This window comes from Sarcophilus harrisii, chromosome 3 (genome assembly GCF_902635505.1).
Source record: "Sarcophilus harrisii chromosome 3, mSarHar1.11, whole genome shotgun sequence".
Taxonomy (NCBI): Eukaryota; Metazoa; Chordata; class Mammalia; order Dasyuromorphia; family Dasyuridae; genus Sarcophilus; species Sarcophilus harrisii.
The window spans coordinates 274,093,663-274,121,658 of record NC_045428.1 but is presented as its reverse complement, the minus strand read 5'-3'; the positions used below and the strand labels follow the sequence as shown (position 1 = coordinate 274,121,658).

Here is a 27,996-nt window from a genome sequence, read left to right as displayed (position 1 = left end):
GTCTATTAAGACTTTTTTTTTTTTTTTTTTTTGGTAGAATAAGTCTTCCTTATAGGAATTTGCAGAAAATGCACTGATGTGTGAAATGTAAAATGCGGAGAATTTTAAAATACCCGATGTAATTCATAGGCATCATGTCATTCACATCAAGGTGTGGCGTTCTAAGGTAAATGTTTAATTTGGACCATAATAAACAAACCTAATATTTATACTTTCCCTATCAGGAGGACATATCTATTTGTATCTATATCTATAGATATATACTGTTAGTAAGGCATTAACGTTATGCCTTCTAGCAACTCATCTAAGTGATTTGGATAAAATTCTCCATAGGCAGTATAGCTACCTTGAGAGAATCCTTATCACACAAGTAAATGATCAATACAAAAAGAGCCTTTAGCACCATTTCCTACAAGTATTAGTAAGGAAAACCAAAGTCCTTTTTCCATATGTCCAATCAATTACCTATCTCGGGTCACTTACCTATTGACTAGTGATACTTATATGTTAAAGAAAAACTGAGTTGTTTCTATGCTCTCCTTTCCCTAGATACAAAAGGTTTTACTCTTTGCCTCACATATTATACCAAGGTTTCATATTAGCAAAGGACAATTGTTTGTTTTTTTTAAAGGATAAAGCTTTCCCTTTATTTTCATTGTATTTTTCCTCATTTATAAGATTCACAGGGGACCAAACTACAAGTTCGATTTTCTTCCTCAGTATTGCATAGGATAAGAATGTGGCTTATTGTATCCTTATATAGTCCAGCCCTTGACACGACTTCATAACTATTAGTTCAGAGGCAGCATGGTGTGGAAAGAACACTGGATGTAGAATAGAGACCCCCAGTTCAAATCCTGGCTCTAACACTTAACTTTATGACCATGGCAAAATTGCAAACTCTTGAGCCTTAGATAGCTCATTTACAAAGTAGGGATAATAGCTGCACTACTTACCTCACAGAATTGTAGTGAGGAAAACACTTTGTAAATCATAAAATACTGTACAAATATGATTTTTTTTTTATCATTACTGACAATCTAAAAAAAATCATGTTGGAGGGAAATAAAGATCAAATAAAATAAAGTTAAGCTAGAGGCAGAGTGATATAGTAGAGTGCCAGTCTTGACATTAGGTAAACTTGAGTTCAAATTCTGCCTCTAACAGGTCAAGTTACTTAACTTCTTAGTGTCCCAGACAATTTTCCAAGATTGTAAACTATGTAACAGCTGCCCATCTGTAATGGTAGAGGAAGTTTCATACACCAATTGAATCACAGGTGCAGACCAAAAAATAAAATAAAATCCACTAAGGTACAAAAATATGTATGTAACAAAACACATCCTAAAACACAAAGTAAGGCTAAAATATGTTAATCTCCATATAATAATTTAGTCTTTATTAGACTTGTTTAGGAGTAGTTTTTCCATTCAGAAACTGGAGACTATCTTTCCCATTGGTTTTTCCACCCCTTCAGGTTAATTTTGGACAAAAACTTAATTTTCAGACGTTGACATCAAATTTTCATTTATACACCGTAATTTAAATGTACATAAACTATCCAAAATTTTCTTGCAAGGTACATAACTTTTGAAGGTTAAGATAAAATGACAATTAAGACATAACCCTTTGAACTAAAAACATTCTACATGTTTACCTTCAAAAGATAATTATTCATTTATTTTTATTGTTTGGGAAACTTTCTTGGCATGTTTAATACAAAAAAATTCTGCAAATAATATATAACTATATCTGATGTTTTAAGGTAATTGGGTGCCACCCAGTGTTCAATTTCTGCAACTACTAATCTTACAAATTCAAAAGTTTTTTTTTTTTTTTTAAACACCTGCATTTTTGAAATGCTCTTTTTAGATTTGACTTTTTTATGGTGGCAACAGATGAGATTACTGAGGAAATGTTTGTAATATCAAAATCAGTATAAAAATAGCCATAAGCTATTAAAATATGAAAAAAGACACATGCATTATGACTTTAAATGCAGATTTCTGCCTCCCTTAAATTTTATCAAAAACTCGAAGTTATAGGCAAACTGGAACATACAGAAAGACTCTGTACAGTGAAAAGACAAATTCAAACTAGGGATTTAATTATAATCCATGATAATCATAGGGCAAACAATTTATTCAAAACATCAATTTACTGGAAGTGAGGTGGTCAAAATAGGAAAGGCAGTAATGCATTTAAAAAAAAAAAACAACCAAAATAAAAAAGAAAAAAAGAAAGAAAAAGAAAAAAAAAAAAAGAAAAGAAAAAAAGAAACCCCCCAAAACCAAAAAACCAAATGGATGTGTTATGGTTCTTTACCCAAACATTGAAGATCTAATTCACCAAAGAGACAAAATGGGCTTAACATTTCGCTTAAGGTAATTCAGCATTATCAGTTTTTAAAGAAATATAAATATTTTAAAACAAACATCGAAAATAAATCAGTCTGGTTTAACAAGCTGCACTCATGCTAATGAACTTTCATTCTTCTTAACAGGATGGGACTTGGCCAAAAATCCAAATGAAATTATCAAAGTTGAACAATCCTCAGAAAAATCGGAATGTAAATGTTGAGTTCGATTTAGATCTGCAAAATAAAGAGAATAAAAACAAGAAGATTTCATTTTTAATAAAATCGTTGATTGTTATGTTCTAACATAAAGGATATTGCTTGACATTTAACAATTTGCTGTGGAATGAAAACGAATGTCTAATAAAAATTTCTATAAGTCATCCCTGATGTTTTAAAAATAAACGTTATATATGTATGATACAACAATACATAGATAAAAATGTTATAATATCTATATGTAGATATTAGACTCAGATCTGAATATTTTAGGATGCTTTTCTCAGCTCCAACAGAGTTCTCTTTCTTGGACTCAATCTGAGGCCAATCAGCAACAAAGATTACGCATAGTCCTGTCAGACTTTGGAGAGATTTTAGGTGGTGTACAACTGTTTATGTATCTCTCTAATATTTTACAGCTGTGTGTCTTCTTACTAAACTATAAGTTTAACTGGGATATTATCCTTTATCCTAAGATTCTTCTCAATCTCCCCAAATGTAATTAATTACCAAGTCTTTTCCATTTTCTCTCTATATAATTTCTCTTACATCCATCTTGCAAACTTAAAAACAAAACCTAAACTCACCACTAGGTTAACAACAACAACAACAACAACGAAGAACTTCTTAGTCACAGCCACTCTCAGTGATCCACTACTAAAATGTTAGTATGTTTGTGATCTATGAGAGCATGAGATGGCATGAGAAAGAGCCCTCACAGATGAACCCACAATATTCAAGTACCGAAAACCATCTTTTCCCAATTCATTTGCTATTACCCTAAATCCAAATTAGGACTATCCCAATAATAATTCACTATCTGGGATTTTTAACCACAGCCTTTTCAAGTTCATCCTAAAATTTTTATTCCCCCCCAAAACATCTTCCAACCCAGTCAAATCAGTCTCCCCTCTTAAACACACACAGCAAGGTTATTTCTGCCTTCATATTTTAGTATGCTTATAGTAAAATTGTACGTTGTCCTTGCTTGGAAGCTGCTTCCTAATTCTTTCAATCTAAAATTCTATTCCTTCAAGGTCAAATTAACTACACTTCCATAACCCCCCCCCCCCCCCCCCCCCCCCCCCCCCCCCAAAACAAAAAAAAAACATCTTCTTCCTTCCAAAAACGAAAGCCTACTCACTTAAAAAAAAAAAAAAAAAAAAAATCAACAAGTTATCAGCATTGGATATTAGTGTATTTTACGAGAGAACATACAAATATACAATAGAATATAAGTGCAGTATTTATATGAAATATATTTGCATGAAAATATGAAATTTTTGTATTCTTAAAAAAGTTCTTTGTTGAAATCACTTTACACATGGATAAACCATCCTACTGAAATTGTACTTCTGAATTCCTCTGCCAGTATTTTAAAATAATTATAGGTGTATTGTTTTAAATCTTGGAACACATTAAGATGAAATAATATGAATATTAAGAGTTTCTTTTTTAAAGATCATTTGAATACATACATCATCAATGTCTTCATCATCATCCCCGATATCATCAAACTGGATTTCATCATCATCTCCTGGACCAAATGTGTCTGTTTCATTGATTTTGGCTATTAAGGAGAAAAAAAAAAATCAAACATTCGTATTACAGATCATTAAAAAGTCCCATCAAAATCAAGCAACATCACCTATAAACCATTTGAAAGCAAAAATATGCAGTACATTTATGAGACAATTCCAATCCAATCAAAATATAAACATCTCTAGCCAACTGTATGTAACATTGTCAGGAAAAATTTTTTAAATTAAAAAAAAAAATCCTACTGGATATATCGTTGTATTAGGATAGGTCAAGGTCTAAAAATTGAATGTTAACAATGAATTCCCTCATGTTCCTGCTCGTGTTTAAACACGCACTAACTATTGCTAAAAGAAAACTGTTTAAATGTCTTAGTCTGTTCATGCCCCAAATTAATTTTAGCAACACTGTCCTAAAGGTCAAAGATATCACATGGGAATATTAGTCCTGCAAGTAATTACTTGGTAGTATTACAGGAATCATTGCTTCTATTTTGCAATTCTCTCTCAAGTATGTGAAAAGTAGGGTGTTAAATTCCACAGGTAAATTAATTAAATGTAAAAGCGATAATTCTTTTGATTTATTTTTGACCTAAACGATAGCAAAAACAAACAACTTAAAGGAATGATTTATAGGTATTGCTTTCTTACCATGCTCTGGAAGTTCCCCATATGCCTTTAAACTTCTTGCTTCATCTGCATTGTATTTTAGTATAACATCGGCTTTGTTATCCTTTAAAATGTATATAAAACACACTCAAAATTGGTTAAACCAAAATATCCACCAATAGTTTTATAAATGATTTTCAACCTGAATATTGAATGAGTAAGACTAATGGTAAATTCAATTCCATCATTCTGGGATGTGCCATTTTACCCATTCCCACCTTTCTTCCCAAAAAACTTCTTTCTATATATTTCTGAATGTATTTACCAAGAAGCCAGAAGGTGTCTAATGTACACAGTTTGAGAAATATTAACAATCCTAATGAGACCTAATATGGTTCCAGACCACAGGAAAAATATTTCCCTTATTTTAGAGAAAATTAGTGAGAATAGAATATTTCTGTCTTTGTAATCTGAAACCTCAGGGTGTAGCTTAAATGCCTGGCAAACAGGAAGTAAGTACTTAAATGCTTGACAAATATATTTCTAAAAAAAAGTGATTTCACTTGAAAAATACAATTGATCCAATGAATAAGGTTTTTATATGCAGCTAATTATCTGTTTAAAAAAAGTAATTAATTTACAAATTGATTAAAGTGATGAAGTGAGTTCCAAAAGGATTGACAAAAGGAATCAAGAGATAAAGGCTAAAGGGCAGTAAGACAAAGTCATATTATAACAGGAAAGGCTTGGCTAAGATGAACATGTTATTTATTCACATTATTCTAGGGTATTCTAGAAGAATCCTTAAATGTCTTATAAACTTTTATAAACTAGATAGGTGTTCCAGCTTTCAAACCAAAACCTTGGTTCATCTGCTTTATAAGTTTAAAAAACAAAAAACACAAAAGAAATTTCTAAGATGTAATGAAAGTGAGTTAGAAGAGTTTTATAAGGAAAGAAAAGTACTACTTTAGAGACTTTAGTCAAAGAGAAAAATTATCACAAGGTCACTGTCAGAATTTCTAGATCATTTGTCTGATCAATGTTATCTCAAGATGTTAGTTTCTCCAAAAAGCTGTTAAACAAGTAAAAACAGTAAATATTCACCTGGTAGTCTCGGAGACCAACCAATATAATGTCCGATGTATTTATCCAAACCTATAAAATGTACAGAAAAAGTTGATTATATTTACAAGTTCTAAATTCCAGACAATTAAAGGGCCAAAATCAAGCTTAAATATGGAAATGTTCCACCAAATCCTGTCTACATAATACTGAACTATGGCAAATAATAAAGTAATACTCTATTCCTCCTCCAATAATGTAAAAAATGTTTCCTAATACAGGAAAACTGGGATGAAGACTTCAGAATATTCTTCACACTCATAAACACAGATTATTCTCAGGCAAAGTAAAAAAAATTTTTTTCTCCTACATAAGGAAAGCCGAAATACAAAATAACTTCATTACTGTAAATTAATTTTACCTGTCCATCAAATGTACTCATTTTTTTTTTTGGAGCCACCAGTTAGGAAAGACACTAGAAATGGCAAAAACACTAGTTATTATTTAACAGAAAAGTTCTGAGAAGAAAGGAACTATGTAAATGAAGAAAAAAAAATATATATTTCCCAGTAATATGAAAAAAATCCAGCTACTTAAAATGTTAAAAAATAACAAGTTCTTATGCCTAAATGGTTATAAAATAGTACCTAACACCCCTTTGATCCAGCAGTGTCACTACTGGATCTGTATCCCAAAGAGATCAATAGGTGAGGGGGAAAGGGACTCACATGTGCAGAAATGTTTGTAGCAGCCCTTTTTGTAGTGGCAGGGAGCTGGAAACTGAGGGGATGTCCATCAGTTGGGGGATGACTGAATAAGTTATGGCACATGAATGTTATGAAATATCATTCTTTAAGAAATGATCAACAGGTTGATTTCAGAAAAGTCTGAAAACTTACTTGAACTGGAGCTAAGTGAAGCAAGTGGAACACTAAGAGAACATTGTACACATTAACTTTGTATCACTTTGTAATGTAAAGTGCTATCTCTCTACATCCAGAGAGAGAATAAATGTGAACCATAAGCATAATATTTTCACCCACCCCTCGCCCTCCTTTTCTCCTGTGTGGTTTTTTTTTTTTTTTTTTTTTTTGGCTTTTGATTCGATTTTTTTGGTGTACAATATGATAAATACATTGAAAAGAATTGCCTGTGTTTAACCTATATCAGAGCACTTGCTATCTTGGGGAGGGAGAAAAATTTGAAACACAAGGTTTTGCAAAGGTGAATGTTGAAATTATCTTTGCATGTATGCAAAGGTAAATGTTGAAATTATCTTTGCATGTATTTGGGAAAAATAAAATACTATTAAAACAAACACATATGCAAAATTATCACTTTGTAGTCAACAGATATCAATGATCTTCTTTGAACAAAGATAGGCTAATTCTCAAGGATTAAGATGGATATAATGGTAGAGGTTCTGGGCCTCAAGTCATGAAGACAGAGTTCCAATTTTGTTCCTTAGCCATTTACTAGCTAATTTGCTTGCCCTACCAATATAACTTTTGTTTCAGTTTCTTCATCTAAAATGGAATAGTAACAAGATCTACTTTATAGTATTGTTGTAAACCAAGTCAAAATAATACATTAAAGTGTTTAGTTCAAAAGCCTGACATGGAGTAGGTATTTAATAAATGCTCATTCTCTTCCCTTTCAGACAATAGATATATTGTACACAACTGCCCAAACTCGAAGCCTTACTAGCCAGAACCTGTACTAGACTGGACAAATCTTTTGCCCAGGGTAGTGGTGCTATAAAATCTTTGATTTTATTATATTAGGGAAATCCCAGATGTCAAACTTTCTTTAACTTAAAAATCTTGAGAGCTTTTTACAAGTATAGACTTTTAAGAAAGCTGGCTCACTTCTATATCAAGTTCTAATGTGAATAATGTCTTCTTTTTGAGGTTTCCCCGCTGACAACAGGTCTACTACCAACACTTGGTGGCAGCACACCCTACTTTTAGGTTCAGTGCTTTTGAACACTATATACTTCTTGAATTTAAACACAATAAATGATGATATACTATATTTCTATTGCAACTTCAATTGTAGAGAATGATAAATACAGGAGGGAAAAGAGGTGAGAACTGCAAAATTTCTACCTCAGAAACTGGTCTGCTTAAAATTTTAGAAATGGCTCCTTTAAATAAATCTGATTAAATTTTAAAATAATATATGCTACATTGTGAAATATTACAGTATTATATTTATATAACTATAACAATTTAGGGAAGTCTTTATTAGTTTAGAATTAGGAAAAAACTATAATTTAGAAAAAAGTAACATCTACAATGTTTTTACATTTTCTATAATATATAACTTGTTATATATAATGACATCTTAAACCTTTAAGGATTCCACAGAAAACATAGCAGTGCTTATGCTTCCACAGAAAGCAAGCAGTGCTTGCTCTTAACTTACAACTAAATAAGACTGTAAGAGGTCATCTCATTCAATATTCTCATCTTACAGATCTTTCTCAGGAAGCACAATGATTTGAGCAAGATAGTAGGGTCCCGACTCCAAATCCAATGCTTTTCTTAAAAATTTGGCTGCCTCAAAGTTATTAGGCTTTCTACATTCTAAACATCCAAATATCAATTAGCCTGAATGTTCAAATATCTACCATCCAATTAGAATTTTAAAAAACTGATTATTCCTGTGTTGATATCTTTGCCTGATATTTTCTTAATTATTGGTACTTTGGGACATAAAACACTAGAATGGTGCTTTTTGAGTCCAAGCAAAGTGGTTCATCCTACTTGTATTCTTTTGTTCTATTTATTCTCAAAACCACTTAAAGTTTTAAAAACATATTAAAACTGACAGTTAAAAAAAAAAGAAAGAAAATCAACATGTATCATTACTGCTAAACCTCAGTTAGTATATAGTTTTTGAACTTGAAGCCTGTAAACCTAAGTGTACTTAAATGTAACTGGCTTCTTTTGTAACAAGTTTGTATTTAATGCATTTTAAAACATTGTTTTAAGAAAGGTTCTTCACTAGGTCTAGTTTGGAAAGTGACTTGCTGGTCCAACTATTCTGGAGAACATAACAGGCAAGAATGTGCACACCAAAGAGATTTAAGAAAAAAGAAAATGCCTACATATACAAAAATATTTATAACAGCTCTCTTTGTGGAGACAAAAAACTGAGTGGGATGCCTATCAATTGGTCAATGGCTGAAAAAAGTATGGTACATGATTGAGATGGAATATTATTTAGCTAGAAGAAATAATGGAGGAAGATTCATTAAAACCTGGAAGAAGACTTATACGAAAGCTTCAATTATTTTGATCAATAACAATGACCCATAATAATTCCAAAGGATCCATGATGAAAAATGCTCTTCAACTTGTGTGTGAGAGAGAGAGAGAGAGAGAGTTGAAGTCTGAAGCACAGACTGAAGAATATTTTTTCTTTACTTTTCTTATGCACACCCCTCTCTCCCCTCCCCAATGTGACTAACATGGCAATCTTTTATATGATTTCACATACATAATAGCTTCAGTTCTTGCCTTCTCAATGGATGAAGGAGTGGAAGGGAGGGAAAAAAAGTTATACTGGTGCTAAGTGACCAGAATTTAGACCCTGGTTCTCTAATTCCCAATATAGTTCTTACTCTACTCAATCATGCTGCAGGATCTTAAGGAAATCTGAAGCTTTCAGTCCAGGAGCTCCAATAAAGAGCCTACTTTCCCCTGCAGTTAAAACTATAATTAGTTATATTGTAAAAAAAATACCCAATGCATTCCTTTCCCCATATACCTTTTTTCTTAATTTCCCTCTGATGTGACATAACCTCTTCACACCATCAAAACACATTGCTTCTAATCGTCCATTTCCCAACATTTTGATCACCTGGGCATATTCTGAAAACAGAGTATAAGAGGGAAAACACATATTAAAAGAAAGCTCTTCAAAGATTTCTCATTAAAAGTGCATCCCTGTTACTAAGGTTTATGTTAAAAAGATTTTTGCTGCTGGCTGATTATTATATATTTAACACAATGCAGAAAGTACTACTTGAAGAACAAATTAATGCATTTATGACATTTTACTCCAGGGCTTTAAAAGTTAAAGAATCAATGTTTCATAAAACTTTCAATACGTACAATTTTCTTTTTCTTTTTGAGATTAGTTATCCCTATATTATCCAGGGTGGAAGTACAGAGGGCTACTTACAGGCCTGATCCTAATGCTGATTTGGCCTGGTTATTCTGACATTCTCTGTTTCCAGCTGGGCTGGCTGGTCAAGCTGGCCAAGCAACCTGGTGGCTTGCCATACTGATGATGGGTGTAGTTTTGTACATCCAATTGGACTCACATCACTATAACCCATTTCTCATGAGCTCAAGCTATCTGCTAGTCTCAAAGTCTCCCTGGGCTGTCATGGTTGACCATATTATTTTTAAACAACATGATCATTAAAAGATTGTTTTGAAATTTTTAGTAAAAATGATACAATAATTTAAAATTATTTTTATTCATACACTAAACCACATTCACAGAATAAGTGAATAATTCTACTTGGTTAAGTCTCATTTGATTTGCCATGTGCACTTGAAAATTATAAAACTGGAATCTTGTAAAAAAAAAAAATTCTTCTAATTCAGGCTTTCCACTAAATTGGATTCCTCACTCAATCCAAACAATAAGGTTTTATTAAAATTTATATAATAAAGGGGAATATACCATGTTACTTTTTTTTTTTTTTTTTTTTTTTTTTGCGCTGAGGCAAATGGGGTTAAGTGACTTGCCCAGGCTCACACAGCCAGGAAGTGTTAAGTGTCCGAGACCAGATTTATCAAGTTACTTTTCAAATATATAACAACTATTATTCCAATTTATTATGTTGCTTTCCCTTTAAATAAACAGTGATTCCTGTAATCATAGGAAAACTTGAGAAGTTTCATGTGTCTATGTGTGCAAATACATGCACATATTGTCATGTTTATTTATACATACACACATTTTTAACAAATGGAAGAAATTTTAGGAATTATGTAATACAGGTATCAAAATATGCAGCCTGTAAGGGACTTAGCCAGATCCAGATTTAAATGTAATGGAGAAATATTGAACAGTAAAACAAAAAACAAAAACAAACAAAAAAAATCAATTAAAAAAAGGTTATTTTGTGGTTTTCTAAGTCAAAAAAGGGGGATATAGGATTCCTGTTTAGTGGTCCCATTTCTATTTGAATTTGACATTGATGATATAGCCCACAGCACTTTTTTCAGAAGAAAGTGAAATCAGAGGTTAAAAAACTAATGCAGACAAGATTAGAAAGGAAGCAATAAACTGGGAAAATATTTTTACAGTCAAAGGTTCTGATTAAGGCCTCATTTCGAAAATATAGAGAATCGACTCTAATTTATAAGAAATCAAGCCGTTCTCTAATTGATAAATGGTCAAAGGATATGGAGAGACGAAGAAATTGAAACTATTTCTAGCCATATGAAAAGATGCTCCAAGTCATTATCAATCAGAGAAATGCAAATTAAGACAACTTTGATATACCACTACACACCTGTGAAGACTGGCTAGAATGACAGGGAAAGATAATGCAGAATGTTGGAGGGGATGTGGGAAAACAGGGACACTTAATACATTGCTGGTGGAACTGTGAATAAATCCAACCATTCTGGAGAGCAATTTGGAACTATGCTCAAAAAATTATCAAACTGTGCATACCCTTTGATCCAGCAATGTTACTACTGGGATTATATCCCAAAGAGATCATAAAGAAGGGAAAGGAATCTGTATGTGCACGAATGTTTATGGCAGCCCTCTTTGTAGTGGCCAGAAAGTGGAAACTGAGTGGATGCCCATCAACTGGAAAATGGTTGAATAAATTGTGGTATATGAATATTATGGAATATTATTGTCCAGTAAGAAATGACCAACAGGATGATTTCAGAAAGGCCTGGAGAGACTTACACGAACTGATGCTGAGTGAAACGAGCAGGGCCAGGAGATCATTATATACTTCAACAACAATACTATAAGATGACAAATTCTAATGGACCTGGCCATCCTCAGCAATGAGATGAACCAAACCAGTTCCAATGGAGCAATAATGAACTGAAGCAGCTACGCCCAGCAAAAGAACTCTGGGAGATGACTAAGAACCATTACATTGAATTCCCAATCCCTACATTTTTGCCCACCTGCATTTTGGATTTCCTTCACAGGCTAATTATATAATATTTCAGAGTCCCGATTCTTTTTGTACAGCAAAATAACGGTTTGATCATGTATATTTATTGTGTATCTAATTTATACTTTAATATATGTATCATCTACTGGTCATCATCCTGCCATCTAGGGGAGGGGTTTGGGGAAAGGAGGGGAAAATTTGGAACAAAACGTTTGGCAATTGTCAGTGCTGTAAAATTACCCATACATATAACTCGTAAATAAAAGGCTATTAAGGGGGGGGGGGGGGGGGGGGGGAGAGGAAAAAAAAAAAAAAAGAAATCAGAGGTTAAATTGTCTTGCCTGCCTAAGGTGCTACAGTCATACTTGCTAATAATTATATTTTTCAACTTAGTAAGTTTAAATGTCTCATAGTCAAAATTTCATTCAACTTTAACTCCCTGGTTATTAATTTTTTTTTGGAGGGGGAGGGTAAGAGAGGCATGCACTAAGGCAATCAAAATTAAGTGACTTGCTCAGGGTCAAAGAGCTAGTAAATATCTTAGGCCAGATTTGAATTCAGATTCTCCTTAACTCCAGCCCTCTATCCAATAATTCTAACAATTAGTTTTTACCCAGCTAAATATTTTAAATTGAAATTGTTTTTTTACATTTCCCCTATAAATTATTACATTTGCATTCTTTATTTTTATTCAGATTTCTGTGATCAACATTATGATTTTTTGGGAAATATGGCAGACTGGCTAAAGAAAGGAAAAGTGAAAAATAAAGCCAGGAAAACCATAATTATACACTGAAAGAAACGACCATTCTCACATAATAATGACTATTAAGTCAGCTTAATCTTTCTCTTCATCTTCTAGTTAAAATTTTCACTTTCTAAGACAAAGGAAACCATAATTTAACAGGTATCCTCTAACAAGTCCCACACATGATCTACATATGTTAGAAACTTGTTAACTTAGTAAATCAGAAAAGTAGTATACTTACCCTGTCCGTCTTCCTTGAAGACCAACTCTCTTTTTTCAGATTCATTTTCGTTCTTTCCTCTGCGCCGATTTTTACCTCCCTTACCTAAGGATTAAAAAGAAACTAAAAAACTTGTATATAGATATGTAAAGTAACCATAGCTAAAATAAGTGTAAATCTTAAAAAAAACAAAATCAACATTATTTCAGGCACATCTTTAATTTTCTTTATGTCCTAGGTGGAGGTAGTTCCTAAAACAGGCAATGGGACTTCTGGTTAATATGAAGGGGTAAAAAATTGTAGAGCAATTCACTTCAATGTATATAATTCTAGTAAAAATCTAACAAAGGAAAGCCTTGATCTTCAACTTCAAATAAGGAAATCAACCCTTAGACAATCTGTGGGAGCTTGAAAACTGACTGTTCCAAGTCTATATGTAACACACCAGGAGAGTGTAAAAGCAAGCAGCATCAACCCAGGAAATTATGGTCAAAAACCAAGGAGATCCTACATCTCATTCAAAAATACAGGAAGGAATAAAGCCCGGTCTTGGCACAAAGTCCTAAACCAGGAAGTAAAGGATGGAGATGAGTAAAAAGTAGATTCTGGCACTGTGAAAAAATATGGATTGAGAAATGTTTATGAGGATTACCCAGGACAGACTAATTGCAAAGCCTCTGAGAAAGGCCTGGTGACAAGGACGAGAATAAATGAAGCCGGAGATTAAAAACAAACTTATTACAAGTAAAACAAGAGCTTTTGAAAGAAAGAATTGTAAGGAGAATAACTTAAAACAAAAGATTAAAAAAACCGTAATGAGTCCTTAAAAATGAAAAAAAGCAAAATTACTCCATTAGAGAAAAAGAGAGTTAAACTTTAAAAAACAACATTTTATTCAAGAAATCATTAGGGAAACCTTCCTAGAATCAAAGTGAAAATAGAAAAGAACTTATCAGGAATGTAAAAAGCCAAAATTCCAGAGCTTCTAGGTTCAAACACAAACATACAAAACAAAAAACAACAACAAAAAAAACCCAGTAAAAAATAGACCAAGTTCAGTTATTAAGAAATTAGTCAGGAACACTTAACACTAAGAAACAATCATTACAAAGGAAAATCTTGGAATATGATATTCTATGAAGAAAAAGATGAAGGCTTATAACTCATCCTGAAAGACTAAGTATATAATTCTAAAGGAAAAATTTGGATCTTGAATAAAATGGATGACTTCTAAGCAGTCCTGATAAAAAAAATTAAAGATTTTCTACAACTACTAATGTGGCCAGTACCTTTATATATAGTGATTGAAGGTTTCCAAAAATTAGATTTATTTTTCCCCCTTCGTTTATCCTCACAACAATGTTGTGAAGCAAGTATTATCCCTACTTGACAGATGAAGAAAGATAAAGATTAAGTTATTTGCTCACAAATTACACTGCAAGTTAAATGTTGGAAAGGATTAACTTGATTCTCCCTAACTCCAACCAGGTCAGGCTATACCCATTGTACCATCTAAGCTGCCTTTCTCTGAAATAAAAAGTAAAAATTAACATATTTGAGTAACTGCAAGGGACTAAACCAAGATGGTGTTTCAAAAAAAAAAAAAAAAAAAAAATTTTTTTTAAATGTCACGGATTTCCTTTGGTAATCTGGTGAAGCCTACTGAATACCTTCTCAGACGACTTTAAAATTGAAGAAAATACTGTATTTCATTTAGAAGTTGATGAACATAAATAACTGCTCTTCCTTCACAGATTATAGATCCTTTGAAACTCACCTATGTCCCTTGGAGGTCTGTAAATATTTTTGTACACTAGGCCTTTTATACTTTTAAATTGGAATAATACTTCCAGTTGTCCATGGGTCAAAGGGCATGCACAGTTTAGTGACTTTGGAAAAGTTTCATTGCCTTCCAGAACAGGCAGACCACACTTTACAGCTCCAAGAAACAATTGATGAGTGGATCTATTCTCCTACCATCCTCTCCAACAAATATCAATTCCTTTTTTAGACATCCTATTCAATCTGATGGATGTGAGACAGAATCCTCAGGGCTTTTTAAAATTTGTATTTCTTTTAATATTAGTAATTAGAGAATTTTTCATGTGGTTAATAGAGTACATTTCTCCTTTGGAGAACTGTCTGTTCATAATCCTTTGTCTATTGAAGAATGGCTCTACCCTATCTATTGAAGAATTTGTCTACTCTATCTCGGCTATCAGACCTTTATTTGAAATTTGTTGCCAAGATCTTCCTTCCAGTTAATTGTTTTACTTAAAACTTTATTAATCAATTATGTTGCAACAAGTACCTGCTATTTCTAGGTTCTATGCTAGGTATTAGGGATCCAAAAATAAAAATGGCAATCTTTCCCCTCAAACTTACTTTCTAATTCAATAATACATACAACATGAGTACTAACAAAATTATTCAAAGTAATTATTTGGCAATGGGAAAAATACAAAGAGGCATTAGCAGCTATAATATACTCCCTCGCTGTGGTTTCAAGGACTTTCCCACTTTAGAAAGGCCCAGCAATTTCAATACTATCTATTCCAAACAGCTGACAAAACGAAATGGTAGTTCACATTTTTAGTCTAGTATTCTCACAATTTAAATGCAAACTACAAATGTACTTCCTTTTCCCTGTCCCTCAGGTCTGCAACCTAGGAATCATTATCAACTCCTCACTACCAAACTAACTCACATGCAATCTGTTGCCAAGGTTTGTCAATTTCAGGTCTGTAAAATGTCTTGTCTACCTTATGCCTCCCCCTTTTACTCTGATACTGCCACTACAATGCAGGCCCCTCAGCAGCAATCCTTGCCTACTTCAATTAACTCTCCCTCTCCAAGTTCCCCCTCCTTGCCTCATTCAGCTGCCAAAATGACATTTCTAAACAAAGGAAAGCATAATCATGCCACCCTTGCCTTCCCTTTTCCCCTTTACTCAATAACTCCAGTGACTTCTAATTGTTTCCAAGACCAAATGCTAATTGCTGTTCAGCAATCAAGGCCCTCTATGACAGTCCCTCCTACCTTTACAACACTACTACTTCCCAAGACATACTCTTAGATCCAGTGGCGGCCTGGTGGTTCGCTGAGAAAAAAACAAAAAAACAAAACAAAACAAAAAACACACTTCTCTCTTAACTGCTGGCATTCTCTTTGGCTCTTCCCAATTCCTGGAAGGCTCTCTCTCCTCAGCTCTAACTAACCTCCCTAGCTTCCCTTCAAGTCCAAAATCTCAACTTTTATGGGGAACTTTTCCCAACTCAATGAAAATTCTAGTATCTTCTTACTGTTAATTACTTCCTATTTAGATGGCTTGTTATGTATATCTTTGCAAGTTGGCACCCCCATTAGAATATAAGCTCAGTAGAGGGCAGGAACTATGTTTTTGTTTTTTTGCCTCTTTCAGTATCTCTCTAGCAGCCTCAGAGATATTGTTTTGAACTCTTCCTTTTTAAGAATTATGAAACATTCTATATTTACTTTGTATATGGTCAGGATCAAAGTTTTTCAGAGAATCCTTTGTAATGCCCTTTATGTCGTCCCATTGTTTGGATTTTGACTCTACAGGAACCAATGCCCCATCCTTTTTCTGTTTCACCGAGAGGGGAAAAATCATGATACCTAATTTGTGTTTTTTAGACCAGAAAAATGGTCTTTATTACTTTATCACCCCAATGTTAACAGACTGCCTGCTAACCCTACCATAGATTCTCCTGTGCAAAAGTTCTAGGTTTTGTCCTCCTGAGCTGGATCTGAGAGAATAAGAAAGTTATAAGTTAATGCTACCATATCTATTATGCCTCCCTTTCAATATATAAATATTTATATCCCACCCTTATAGTCTTCCTTTATCTCTGGCCTCCAAATAATTTCTTTCATGTGTTTTTTGGGTTCCTCTTTTCCTAATCTTGTGGGACTTGGGGCAAAAAAAATCAATCAATCCCATATTTATTCCCCCTCTAAAACAAGTTTAACCTAGGAAGCAAAAGTGAGGAGAAACACTGTAAAACTATAAGATATAACAAGTCTAATCTTAAGAACTTTGGTAATCTAGTTAAGGAAGACTACGACATTCAAGAAAAAAAGAGAGCAATTAGTGCTAAATTAATGACTTTTCATTAAGGACAGAGATCACTGAAAGCTTCACAAATTAAATAGTATTCGACTTGAGGGCTGAGATGAAGATTTGGTCAAGGGAAGAAGACATTTTAGGTGATAGGAATAGTTTGAGCAAGGGTGGGGAGAAAGTGAAAGAATACCATATATGACTATGAATATAAACTCTGGGTGTTGTAAGCAAAGGAGAATCACTCTGGGTTTTAAAGCAGATCAAGGGGATCTTCAGGAAGATTAACTAGTGATGCTGATCCAGTGACTGGAAATATTTTGGGAGTAATCTGGCTGATGTAGACACCAGATGATGATAAGTACCCAAATGCTAAGAGTTAAAAATTCACAATGGCCATTCTAATCTTTAGCAAAAGGTAGATTTATTTAGGGGAAGAGGTGTTACAGGCAAAATGATGGGATACAATAGACACCAGAAATGGTAAATAAGAAATAAAGAGTTGGGAGAGCATAGAAAAAGGTTTTAATAATTAATGATGAAAATATCAAGAACCCTAGTGAAACTTGCCATTTACTAGAAGGAAACAATCCATGAAAAGTTGAGGCGTGCCCTAAACTGGCAGGATAAATCCTGAAAGGGATTTAATATTCTAAAAGAATTAGTTAGCTATAAGGAAAAGTGGAGTTGAAAAGCATAGTGCAGTTAGGAAAGAAACCACATGGCATGGGGAAAGACATTACTAGACCAAGTGCCATGACACTTACCTAAGGGAGAGCAGTGGTAAAAGTCATGGGCCATAAGTTTTACAGGGAAAATGTCAGACTTAGGGACTTGACATAACTTGAATTTCTGACTAGATTACCTCCTGAAGGTGGGACCACAGAAGTAAAATGATCAGAGCCTTCTTCCTGTCTACCCCAGGACTGATTATTATCAAAACTTCAGTTTCTCTCTGTCCACCACACTCACCATTCAGGACCTCATCTGGAAGGCAAGAGACCTTTCTGCTGGTTCTTTTACTCTTGACTTGAAATATGAATAGTAAATTTCCATTTGAAACAACAACTTCTATTTTTCTGATTCTATAAGGTTTAATAGCAATAAAGGCAGTCCTTTCATTCAAGGTCATTATAAACTGTCAGAGAAAATAAAAGCCATATACAAATCTTTCCTTTCTGGGCTCCTCCCCTCATAATTCTATAAACTATCCATGTCCATAAAAGTGGATGTCATAAATCTCAGTAACTAGAAGCTTATTGTTGAGATCTGTTATAACCATTAATAGTTTGGCTCCTTCATCCACTTAGTTTTTTGTGTGGATGCTTGGGCCAATCTTGAATCAATAACCTTGAATTTTTTAACAGAACAAATATATATATATATTATATAGAACAAATCTATAACCATATATACTTTTCCTAGAAAGCTCTAAATATAAAAACAAGAAATGGTATCATAAAATCTAATGGTGAGACATGGTAGGTGTGAGCAGATTACAATATGTTACAAATAAGGAATCTTCACGACAACATGAGTAAAGGACACCAACTAGGGAAATATACAATTAAAAAAATAAGTTGGGTCAATCATATGAAAAAGGTGAAGGTTAAGAAATAAAGCTTAGGGGGAAACTAGATGGCACAGTGGATAGAGCATCAGCTTTGAAGTCAGGAGGACCTGAAACACATAATAATTCCTACCTGGAAGTACTGGGCAAGTCACTTAACCTCAACTGCCTCAGAAGAGAGAGACTTAAATGACTCTATTGGTATCTTAAGTGTTTTCAGAAAGGTGGCTGATGTCCTTGAGATGAATTTGTGGAAGGATAAAGAGGAAAAAAAAAGGGATAATTTGCAATCAATATTATTAAAGGGAACATATTAATAGACAAGTCATTGATGGGTTTAAAATAAAGTACAATAAAAAGAGTTGTTAAAAACTTAATTTGTTTTCTTTGAAAAGGAAAAATTAAGTTTTTATTGTAAATAATGGACTATTAAGTCATTTAGGGAATTGGTACTGTTTTTGATGAATACTAGTAACCTAGACCATATGCACTACTTTCAATCTTGAAAGAACCATCAGATGTTGATTGACACTGTTGGTGATATCTGAAAGATCATGGAAAAATGGGAAAAACACCATCAAACTGGTTAAAGGCAAATGTTCTAACTTCCAAAAAAGAAACGAGAACATTATCTGAAAACCACAGGTCAGTGAGCTTGACTCACTGATTACAGAGAAAATTTCTATAATGCATTATTATGAAGGTAATTTGGTCAATGAGAAAAGAAATTAATGACTATCCCAAAGCATGTTGATAACAAAAGAGTCAGCATACCCTCATCAAGAACAGGTCATTCCAAAATAACTATCATCAAACATTAGATTAGAAGAATGAAGTAGATACAATTTACTTGGGCTTTACATACCAAAGTTTATGATAAAAGCATCTCCTACAAACTTTTACTGAAGATGGATTTGATGCAAAATCAGTATTGGTGAGAAAGGATCGATGTTTGGACCTGTACTACTTATTTTCATCAATAATTTGTTAAAAGCATAGATGATATGCTAATCACATTTGTAGTTCATACCAAACTGAAAGCTATAGTTAGCCCATCAGATAACAAAGTTAGAATAAAAATTATCCAGGACAGATTAGAACATTTGAATGTAAAGTCCTGTACCTGAGCACACATAAAAATCAATTTCACAATCATAAATAAGATGGGGAAAGCACTGACACATTACTGAAAAATGTAGGTGTTTTAGTGGATTGTAAAGCTTAGTGAGTAACTCTGTAATAATAAGTCAAAAATGGTCATTAAATCCTGTGCTACAGTCAAAGATAACTTACGTTTCAGGAACAAGTGAAGTGACTACTTTACTACACAGAGCTTCATATCTCAATTCTGACCACTATGATTTAAGAGTTTGGAAAAACTGGAGAGTATTCAGGTGAGGGCAATGAATAGTTGAGGAAAGGTTTTCAGATTACAGCTAAGGGTAAAGCAGAAAAAGAGTATACTTGGGGGGAGAGGACAGCTCTTTCAAGTATTTGTAAGGCTGTGATTTAGAGATAAGATTAGATTTTTCTCTGGATTTAAGGGGGTAGACCTAAAAGCACTAAAAAAAAACTCCAAAAAAATACAATTTAGGTTTGGAGGAAAAAACTCAAAAGTGAAATAAGCTACCTTAAGAGACTAGATTCTCCCTCCTTACAACCTCTTAAAGAGGGAGAAAGACCACTTATTGATTGTGTTAAAGTGGTTATTTTAAACATGCACACTCAAATTATTTCTTCTCAGTCTCACACTTCAATGAAACTATTAATTACCCATGTACTGGGAAAGATATAAAGTTTGGTTAAGACAAAACCATGGAGCTTAGTCTAGTATAGTTGTTGGGTGCTGGATAGGTCATAGCCACCCCCCCCCCCCCACCCTTCCTTGCTATCAAGACTGTAAATTGGGTTTAAAAAAAGAGCTCAGGAAAAACCTTGGAGCTCGGACTACCCTTACATATTATTGAGTTATAAACTCCAGGTGCTTTATCTCAATCCTTGCTGGAATAATTCTCCCTTCCTTTTGAGTATAGCCCTTCACCTCACTGTCTCCTTTCCATGATCTTATATTGACCTACTTATCCTGTGGAGGATTAAATTATGATCCTTTCTTGAAATTATGGCTAGTCCCAGCTTCCTCATCCCACCCTAATCTGCCTTTGTTAAACCCCAGTTAGATTAAACCCTATATAAATTCCCTGCCTTGGTTTATCTGAGCCAAATGCTTTGGATAAGAGTGCCACTTCGGTGGGCTAGTCTCAACTCTCCACATTAAAGATTAAAAACCAATCTCTTCTGCTTCAGTTTCTCTGGTATTATAAGGAGGTGATATATAAACAGAAAAATATAATGTAATAACACAATGTCTACTTTCATGAGAGAGGAGCAAAGTGTTTTTACTGGACCTATTTCTAACTGCCTACTACTTCCCATCTCTAGCTTGAAATCAATACATCCAAAACACAACTCATTTGTCTCCAATCCCATTCCTTCTCCAAGTTTCCTTATATTCAGCATATAATCCCCTCTTAAAAAACCAAGCATTTAGCCCTCAGGAAATGGGGATATGGGATAATGGAAAGAGTACTTGCTTCTAGGTATAAATTCCATTTCTCAAAAGTTTTCCTCTGTAAAATGAGGGGGTTGAATTAGATAAATTTCTTAAAGTCCCTTCCAACCCTCCATGATTCTGAATCATTCCTGATTTCCTCATCCTCATATCTAGCCAACTGCCACATCTTTTTGATTATTATCTCCACAACTACTCTTCCTATTTGTACCTTTTTTTCTCACTGACCTAGCCTCTATTCTGATCTAGTTCTGTAAAATTGCTCAACCTGGTATCAGTTTCCAGACTCTGCTTTAAAAATTTCAGTGGCTCCCGATTGCCTGAATATAATCATTTAACTATAGTTGCAATCTAGTCCTCACATACCTTTCCTGCCTTATTGCATATTACTCCACCTTTTTATGCCTTCCACATTCTAATTAAACTATTCTTTATTACAGCTTTCCATGTCTTTTTATGGATAGCTTTATACACACTCCTTTATCTTTGCTTCTTAGAATCCCTAGTTTCCTTCATAACACAAATTCAGGTGTCACATACAAGAGACCTTTTCTCATTCTCTTTGTGAATCCCATTATCTAATCAGTTTCCAAGTTGTTGCATTTGTCTTTTAACATCTCTAGTATATGCTTCTTTCCTGATGCTGGCCCCACCTTTGTGTAGGTCCTTGCTATTTCACACCTGCACTGTTGCAATATTCTAGTATTATTCACTCTACAGAAATCCATTTTCTACTTAGCTATCAGTGACCGTCCTTAAACACAGGTCAAATATTAAAATTCTGTTTAGTAGGGGGCAGCTAGGTAGTGCAGTGGATAGAGCACCAGCCCTGAAAGTCAGGAGGACCTGAATTCAAATCTAATCTCAGACACTTAACACTTCCTAGCTGTGTGATCTTGGGCCAGGCACTTAACTCCAATTGTCTCAGCAAAATAAGAATAAATTAATTCTGTTTAGTATTTAAAGACCATCATCATTTATCTTCTCCCAAACCCGTGTTTCCAACACCTTAATACTTTACTACTCCCCGCCTATCTCCCCCCCTCCCCACAATGTGTTCTGTAATCTCCTGAACCTCGCCTTCTTACTCCATCTTCTAACTTGACATCTTCACTGGCTGTCCCTCATGTCTGAAATATTTTTTCTCTTATAGCCACCTCTTATACTTTCCTGGCCTTCCTTCAAGATCCAGGTAAAATCCCACTTTCTCTGAAAAGCTTTACACCCATAGTACCAGGCTACAGCAAGCACTTAATAGAAGAGTTGTTACTTGATGTAGTTCCCAACCTTTGAATTAAAGACCCTTTTTCAAGGTGTAAGATTTTCAGAGCCCTTCATAAAGATCCACTGCTTAAGAAAATATACCAACATGTCAACAGAGAGCTATTTTGAATTCAGTTATTTTAAATGAATTTGTATTTTCCCCCATCATGACAGTCTAAAAATGTTGTAAAACACTGCATCAAACTAAATATTTTCTTTGGGCTAAATAAAGACCAACATGACAATGATAGATATGCATTTGGATTTTGCACCCAATGCAAAAGCTGTATGTGGGAAGAGAAAAAAGCCCTTTGATGTGTGCCTATTGGGAACTATCAGGAAAAGTGCTTAAGGGTAAAGATACTTCATGGAGGAGGAGGTAGAGTTTGAGAGTTTGAATTGGGTCTTAAGGGATGTAAAGCAAAGTGAAAGCATGAAGACAAAGGCAAGAAAAACAGGATTATTCAAGAGATCAAATTCGATTTGTCTGGAGCAATAGTGGGGAATTAAGAGTCTGTGAAATCATTTATTGAGGCAACCTTCCACTACTTAAGTTGATAATTGTGTATGGTCTATAAATGATGTTATAAATATCCAAATGGCCCTTGGCAGAAAAAAGGCAAAGAAGGGATTGTAGAGGGCAGGAAATGTATAATGAAGATATGATGAAGGCGTAAGACAGAGAACAGAAAGCTAACCAGGAAACGTAGTTCAATTCCCAACCTCGGATACACTGGCTTTGCTACCTTGGGCAAGGTTAACATCTCAATGTCCCAGGCAATTCTTCTAAGACTACAAATTGCAAAAATGCATCAATCTCAATCAGTGGAAGGAACTAGAAATTTGCCATACAGATTAAATTACAAATCTGGTGGGAAGAAAGAAGGAAAGGTGACACTAAATTATGGAAAATCTATAATGCCCTATGAAAAAATGTTCTAAATCACTTGATAAACTGTGATAGACTTGGTTCTTTTCAGCAATTCAATGAACCAAAAGCAATCCCAATTAAACTTTGGATGGAAAATGACATTTGCACCGACTGATAGAACATGGAAACTGTATGTAAATCATTAAGTACCACCTTTCCTCCCCCCCCCCCCCTTATGGTTTTTCTTCTCCCAGAATGATTCAATATGTAAATAAATACAAAACAAAAGATCTGGAATGTTAGGCAAAGGAGTATGAACTTTATACTTAGTGAACTTTTCCAAGTAGGGAGTAATATAATTTATTAATAGAAAGCTGGCATTAAAGGGTCGGTGGGAAGACCTAATTATTATTATTGCTATTAACAACATTGCTATCATTTATATACCACTTTAAAGTTGTTAAGTGCTATTAAAACATCTTTATTTTATCGTCACAACAATCCTGGGAGGTAGCTGTTAATATCATCCCCATTTTACAAATGAGGAAACAGGCACACAGATGAAATAACACAATCAATTGTTACTCCACTTTAGTTGTTCTTTGAAGGTTATTAAAATAACTGGAGGTGTATAATACTAGGATGGTGGAAGGGAAAACTTAGGAGGTAGAAACTATTAGGAATTAAAAAGACAGGACAAAATACGAGAGATAAAAAGTACAGGATATCTTGCTAAATTTTCAACTTGTACCATTGCCTGCTAAAGTGAAGCCAGTGGAGGTATTTTCTAAGGAATAAAAAAAATAAACTTAGTTTTGGGCATACTGAATTTGACATGCCACCAACAAGAGGTAAGGAAGGCTCTAGAGAAACAAATTTGGAATTCAACTACATAAAAAGCAGTAGTTGAAAGTAGAGGAAATGAGATTGCTAAGAGATATTGATGAGAGAAAAGAGTGCTATAGAAAGTTTAGAAAGAAACAAGTAAAAGAAAACAGAAAAACATGGGTTACAGCAGATACCCAATTTGAATTTAGAAAGAGACAAAATCCCTGAAACTCTCAATACAAGTTCAAGTTGCAAAATTCAGGCTTCATCTAGACTCACTCAAGTCTTCAAGACTAAAAATTATTTTGAAATTGCATTGGGACTTGGGAACAAAGTAGATCAGGAGACAGCAAATGAGGACAGATGGGGGATCACCAAGAGACAAGTAATGCAGCAAGTCAAAGAATAGCGTTAAAGTTGTTAAAAGCAGTTCCTTCCCTCAAATTCTTCCCAGAGACTGCTTTTCCAACTTGCCTGTTAACTCACCATACCTATTTTCTTCTGAATATGATCATGAATAGGGCAAACCTATTTCTAGAAGCAGAGAGCTATGCTGGCATCCTTGAAGCAGGAGGAAACAAAGTAGGTAAAAGAACTGAAGGAAAGCACAAGATCCCATTTGGCTGGAAAATATTAGGTAAATTCAGAGATTCTTAATTTGGAATTCATTAACTTTGATAGGAAAATTATTTTTATTTTTACTAAGCTCTAGCTGAAACTTATAATTTCCTTCAATTATTTAAGAACATTATTTTAAAGGTGTGTGTGGGGGGGAATTCAAAGGCTTCACCAGACTGTCAAGGGGATCCATGAGGAAAAAAAGGTTAAAAACTCTTGCACTAAGTCTAGTGTTCACAAGTTAATGTGAAAAATTTTAGTTACACATCTATAGTTGTAATGTAAAAACTAAACCCAAGAGTTTCTGTTTCTGTAAGGAAACAAGGATGGGCTAAACCACACATTTAAAGTTTTCAAATATTCAAGCTAGGTATGTGCCAAAATTCCAAGTTCTTTTGACATCAGATTATCAAGCAATAGACTTGAACAAGTGGCTAATATATCAAGTGAAGTTTCAGTGTCTTATAGCACCTATCTCAAAATCCTGTGGCAGCTGTAACCAAAAGTGAAGAATTAGTACATGTGGTGGACAAGCAAGGAAGTTTAGGGCATTCACTTTATCACTTCCCATCTGACTGCTCTTCTTGATTTCATAATCTCTAGAAACTCATTCTGTATAATGAAATCAATGCATTTTGGAAATTCATACCTAATCAGACCATTTCCCATCCAGGCTGAGTGAGTTTTCTTATTGTCCTCTCCTCCCCCCCAGCTCCTTTATGTGTAGTCTTCCCCCATTAGATTATGAGCTCCTTGAGAGCAGAAATCATTTTAAATCTTTGTGCCCTCAGTTCTTAGCAGATTAATAAATATTTATTGATTCTTCAATTTACTATGTATCTGTTTCCAGAGATCAACTGTACTCCTCTTTTATTTATTTAAAAAAGCCTCCCCCGACCCATGAGAAATTGTTAAGTGACTTGCTCAGGATCACACAGCTAAGAGGAAGTGTTAAGTATTATAGGTCAAATTTGAATTCAAGTCTTCCCGACTTCAGGGTCGGAGCCACTGCGCCATCTAGGGGCTCCTCGATTGTACTCGCCTATTTGAGAATACTGTGACTTAAGATTTATATATTCAAGGCTCACTTACAACATACCCCACTACCTCAGATTTATCAACAAAATTATACCAACAAAGCTTTTGGATTTTCAAATTAAAGAAGATTAAGACATCCAATTCATATGGGAATTTCTCCTCAAAAACAAAATCTTGAATACCATTCTTAAAGGTACTTTGGAATAAAATAAATTAGCAAAATTCTAAAAAAGTGATCCTTTAAAATGAGTTCACTGTATCTGACACAGCTTTGTTACTTTACTGCCATATAAACAAACGCACATATTAAAAAAAACGAATAGGGGAACATTACACTAAAGAGAACGAAAGGCAAGGAACAAGTTGAATTGTCCAATAGTAACACACGATACACATATACTCAAGAATCGCACAAAACGAAAAAAAGTCCACATTGACAAAGTAACAGATTTTTCAGATTCTGAGAGCTAAAGTCAAATAGAACTTCAATCTAAATTCCTCTGTAAAAGAAAGAATGCCCCCAGCTGTTAAGAAACCAAGACTCGATGAAAACTCAGTCTACTGAAAATTCTTTCCTCAAATCTCTTAAATGAGATCTCTACCTACCTCTAAACCAACTGGATACTGAATCTTCCCAATTATTACAAGCAACTTTTTACATGGTCTTAGATAAAATATCTCCCACTAGAAACCTTTATTAGAGTCTTTTAAAAGAAATTGCTAGCCTTTCTTCTATTGATTATCTCTATTTTTGTACTCACGTGGTTGTACGCATGTTGTTTCTCTCATTAAATAGCGGAGCTCCTAGAAAGCAATCTCTTGAGCTTAATATGGTGCTTTGCCCTTAGTAGACACTTAATACATGCTTTGCTGACTTGACATTCCATTTCGGGTATTACACGTATTAATTGGGAGCAACTAAAGACTACTTTTAATAGCATAAAATGCGACACTATTTGAAGTACTCTAGCTCATCTGAAGAGAAACATTGAATACATAATCAGGGAAAGAAAAGGAGGGATGAGAATAAGAATTAGATTTTTTTTAAAGGGGGGATTCGTAGAAGATGAGGGAAGATCGGACCAGGTGAGCAACTTGCGAAAGCACATAGAGAAAAGCCGTGATAAACATTCTCGGAGAGTGCAGCAGAGTTGTAATGGCCTTCAGAGTTACGCTCTTGGAAAGTTGGAGCGCGCAGATGCCGACGGGCGGGCGCAGACTCCGGCTTGGCGTGGTTAGAGACCAGGCTTGGGTTCGGGGGCTTTGCCCTTTTAAATCCCGCGCACTGGTCAGAGTCGGTCCCGCAGGCTCTAGTCCGCCCAGCGCTTGTGCGAGCCTCGGTTTCACCTCACGGTGGGGAGGGGCGAAGAGACCGCCCCCCCCACACGTTTGTTCCCCCGTAGGCCCTACCAACATGGCGTCGGCACTTTGCCTGCCCGTGACCGAACTCGGAGGTGGGACCGTAACTTCCTCCCTCCCTCCTTCCCTCTTCCCGGGGCACCCAGGATCCGAGGGGACGCCTAGAACTAGGGGCATGGAAGGTCGCCACGGCGTCCCGGAGCGGCCTAGGCCGCGGCCCGGCGCCACCAGGCCCAAGGCGGGTCGATCGCGACTAGGAGGCGTTACCTTTATTCTTGGGCATGGCTGCGGCGGCCTCTGCGGGGTCTCCGTCTCCCTCTCGGGCGGTGGCTCTTCCGAAGGACGCGCGGGCGGGCGGGCGGACGGGCTTCGCCTGTCTGGGCGAGGTAGAAGAAAGCCCCTTTGGCAGGGGGCGGAGAGAGCGAGCGCTAGGTCGCGAGTTGGAAACTCCGGCAGGGACGGAGTGTGTGGTGAGGAGAAAATGCGGGGGGCCGGACAGGGACGATGTCGCGTGCGCAGAAAATCCCTAGTTACTCAGTAGGTGCGCGAGTCTCTCTCGCGCGACCTCTCCCGTCCCACGCTCTGGAACTAGCAAATGGCGTCGCAGGGAGCGTGCGTCGCTTCCCTCCGCCTCCGCCGACGGCTCTCCTTCCCGGCCTCAAACGCGCAGGCGCGACCAACGGAAACGACTCCTTAGAACGCGCGGGGACGGGAATCCTTTGCGTCCGGGCGCGTGGAATGTGTCGTGTTCGAGGGGGCGGAGCCGCAGAGCCGCGAACCTAGGTACCCCCCTCCACACTTCCAGAGGTCTTCCTCTTGTCGCTGTTGTGACTCAACCGCGGTTTCTGACCTAAATGCTGGACGCTCTGAGGCTT

General features: G+C 35.3%; 1 protein-coding gene across 1 annotated transcript; it reads right to left on the bottom strand.

The window, feature by feature from the left end:
* On the bottom strand, nt 1-27,712 carry EIF1AX (eukaryotic translation initiation factor 1A X-linked). Its single transcript, XM_031959510.1, has 7 exons — nt 27,389-27,712; nt 12,946-13,029; nt 9,562-9,665; nt 5,830-5,880; nt 4,765-4,846; nt 4,054-4,145; nt 1-2,593 (listed from the first exon to the last, which is right to left on the bottom strand). Exons 1-7 carry the CDS (start codon nt 27,402-27,404, stop codon nt 2,588-2,590), a joined length of 435 nt encoding a protein of 144 aa, XP_031815370.1. The 5' UTR covers nt 27,405-27,712; the 3' UTR covers nt 1-2,587.
* Nucleotides 27,713-27,996: the final 284 nt, after the last annotated feature.

Excerpts from the sequence above, each read along its gene's own strand:
- EIF1AX (XM_031959510.1), bottom strand. Across the intron at positions 9,666-12,945 it reads CTTCAAGGAAGACGGACAGG|AATATGCCCAGGTGATCAAA; the intron begins GTAAGTATACTA and ends CTCTGTTTTCAG. Across the intron at positions 4,847-5,829 it reads TTGGTCTCCGAGACTACCAG|GATAACAAAGCCGATGTTAT; the intron begins GTGAATATTTAC and ends TACATTTTAAAG.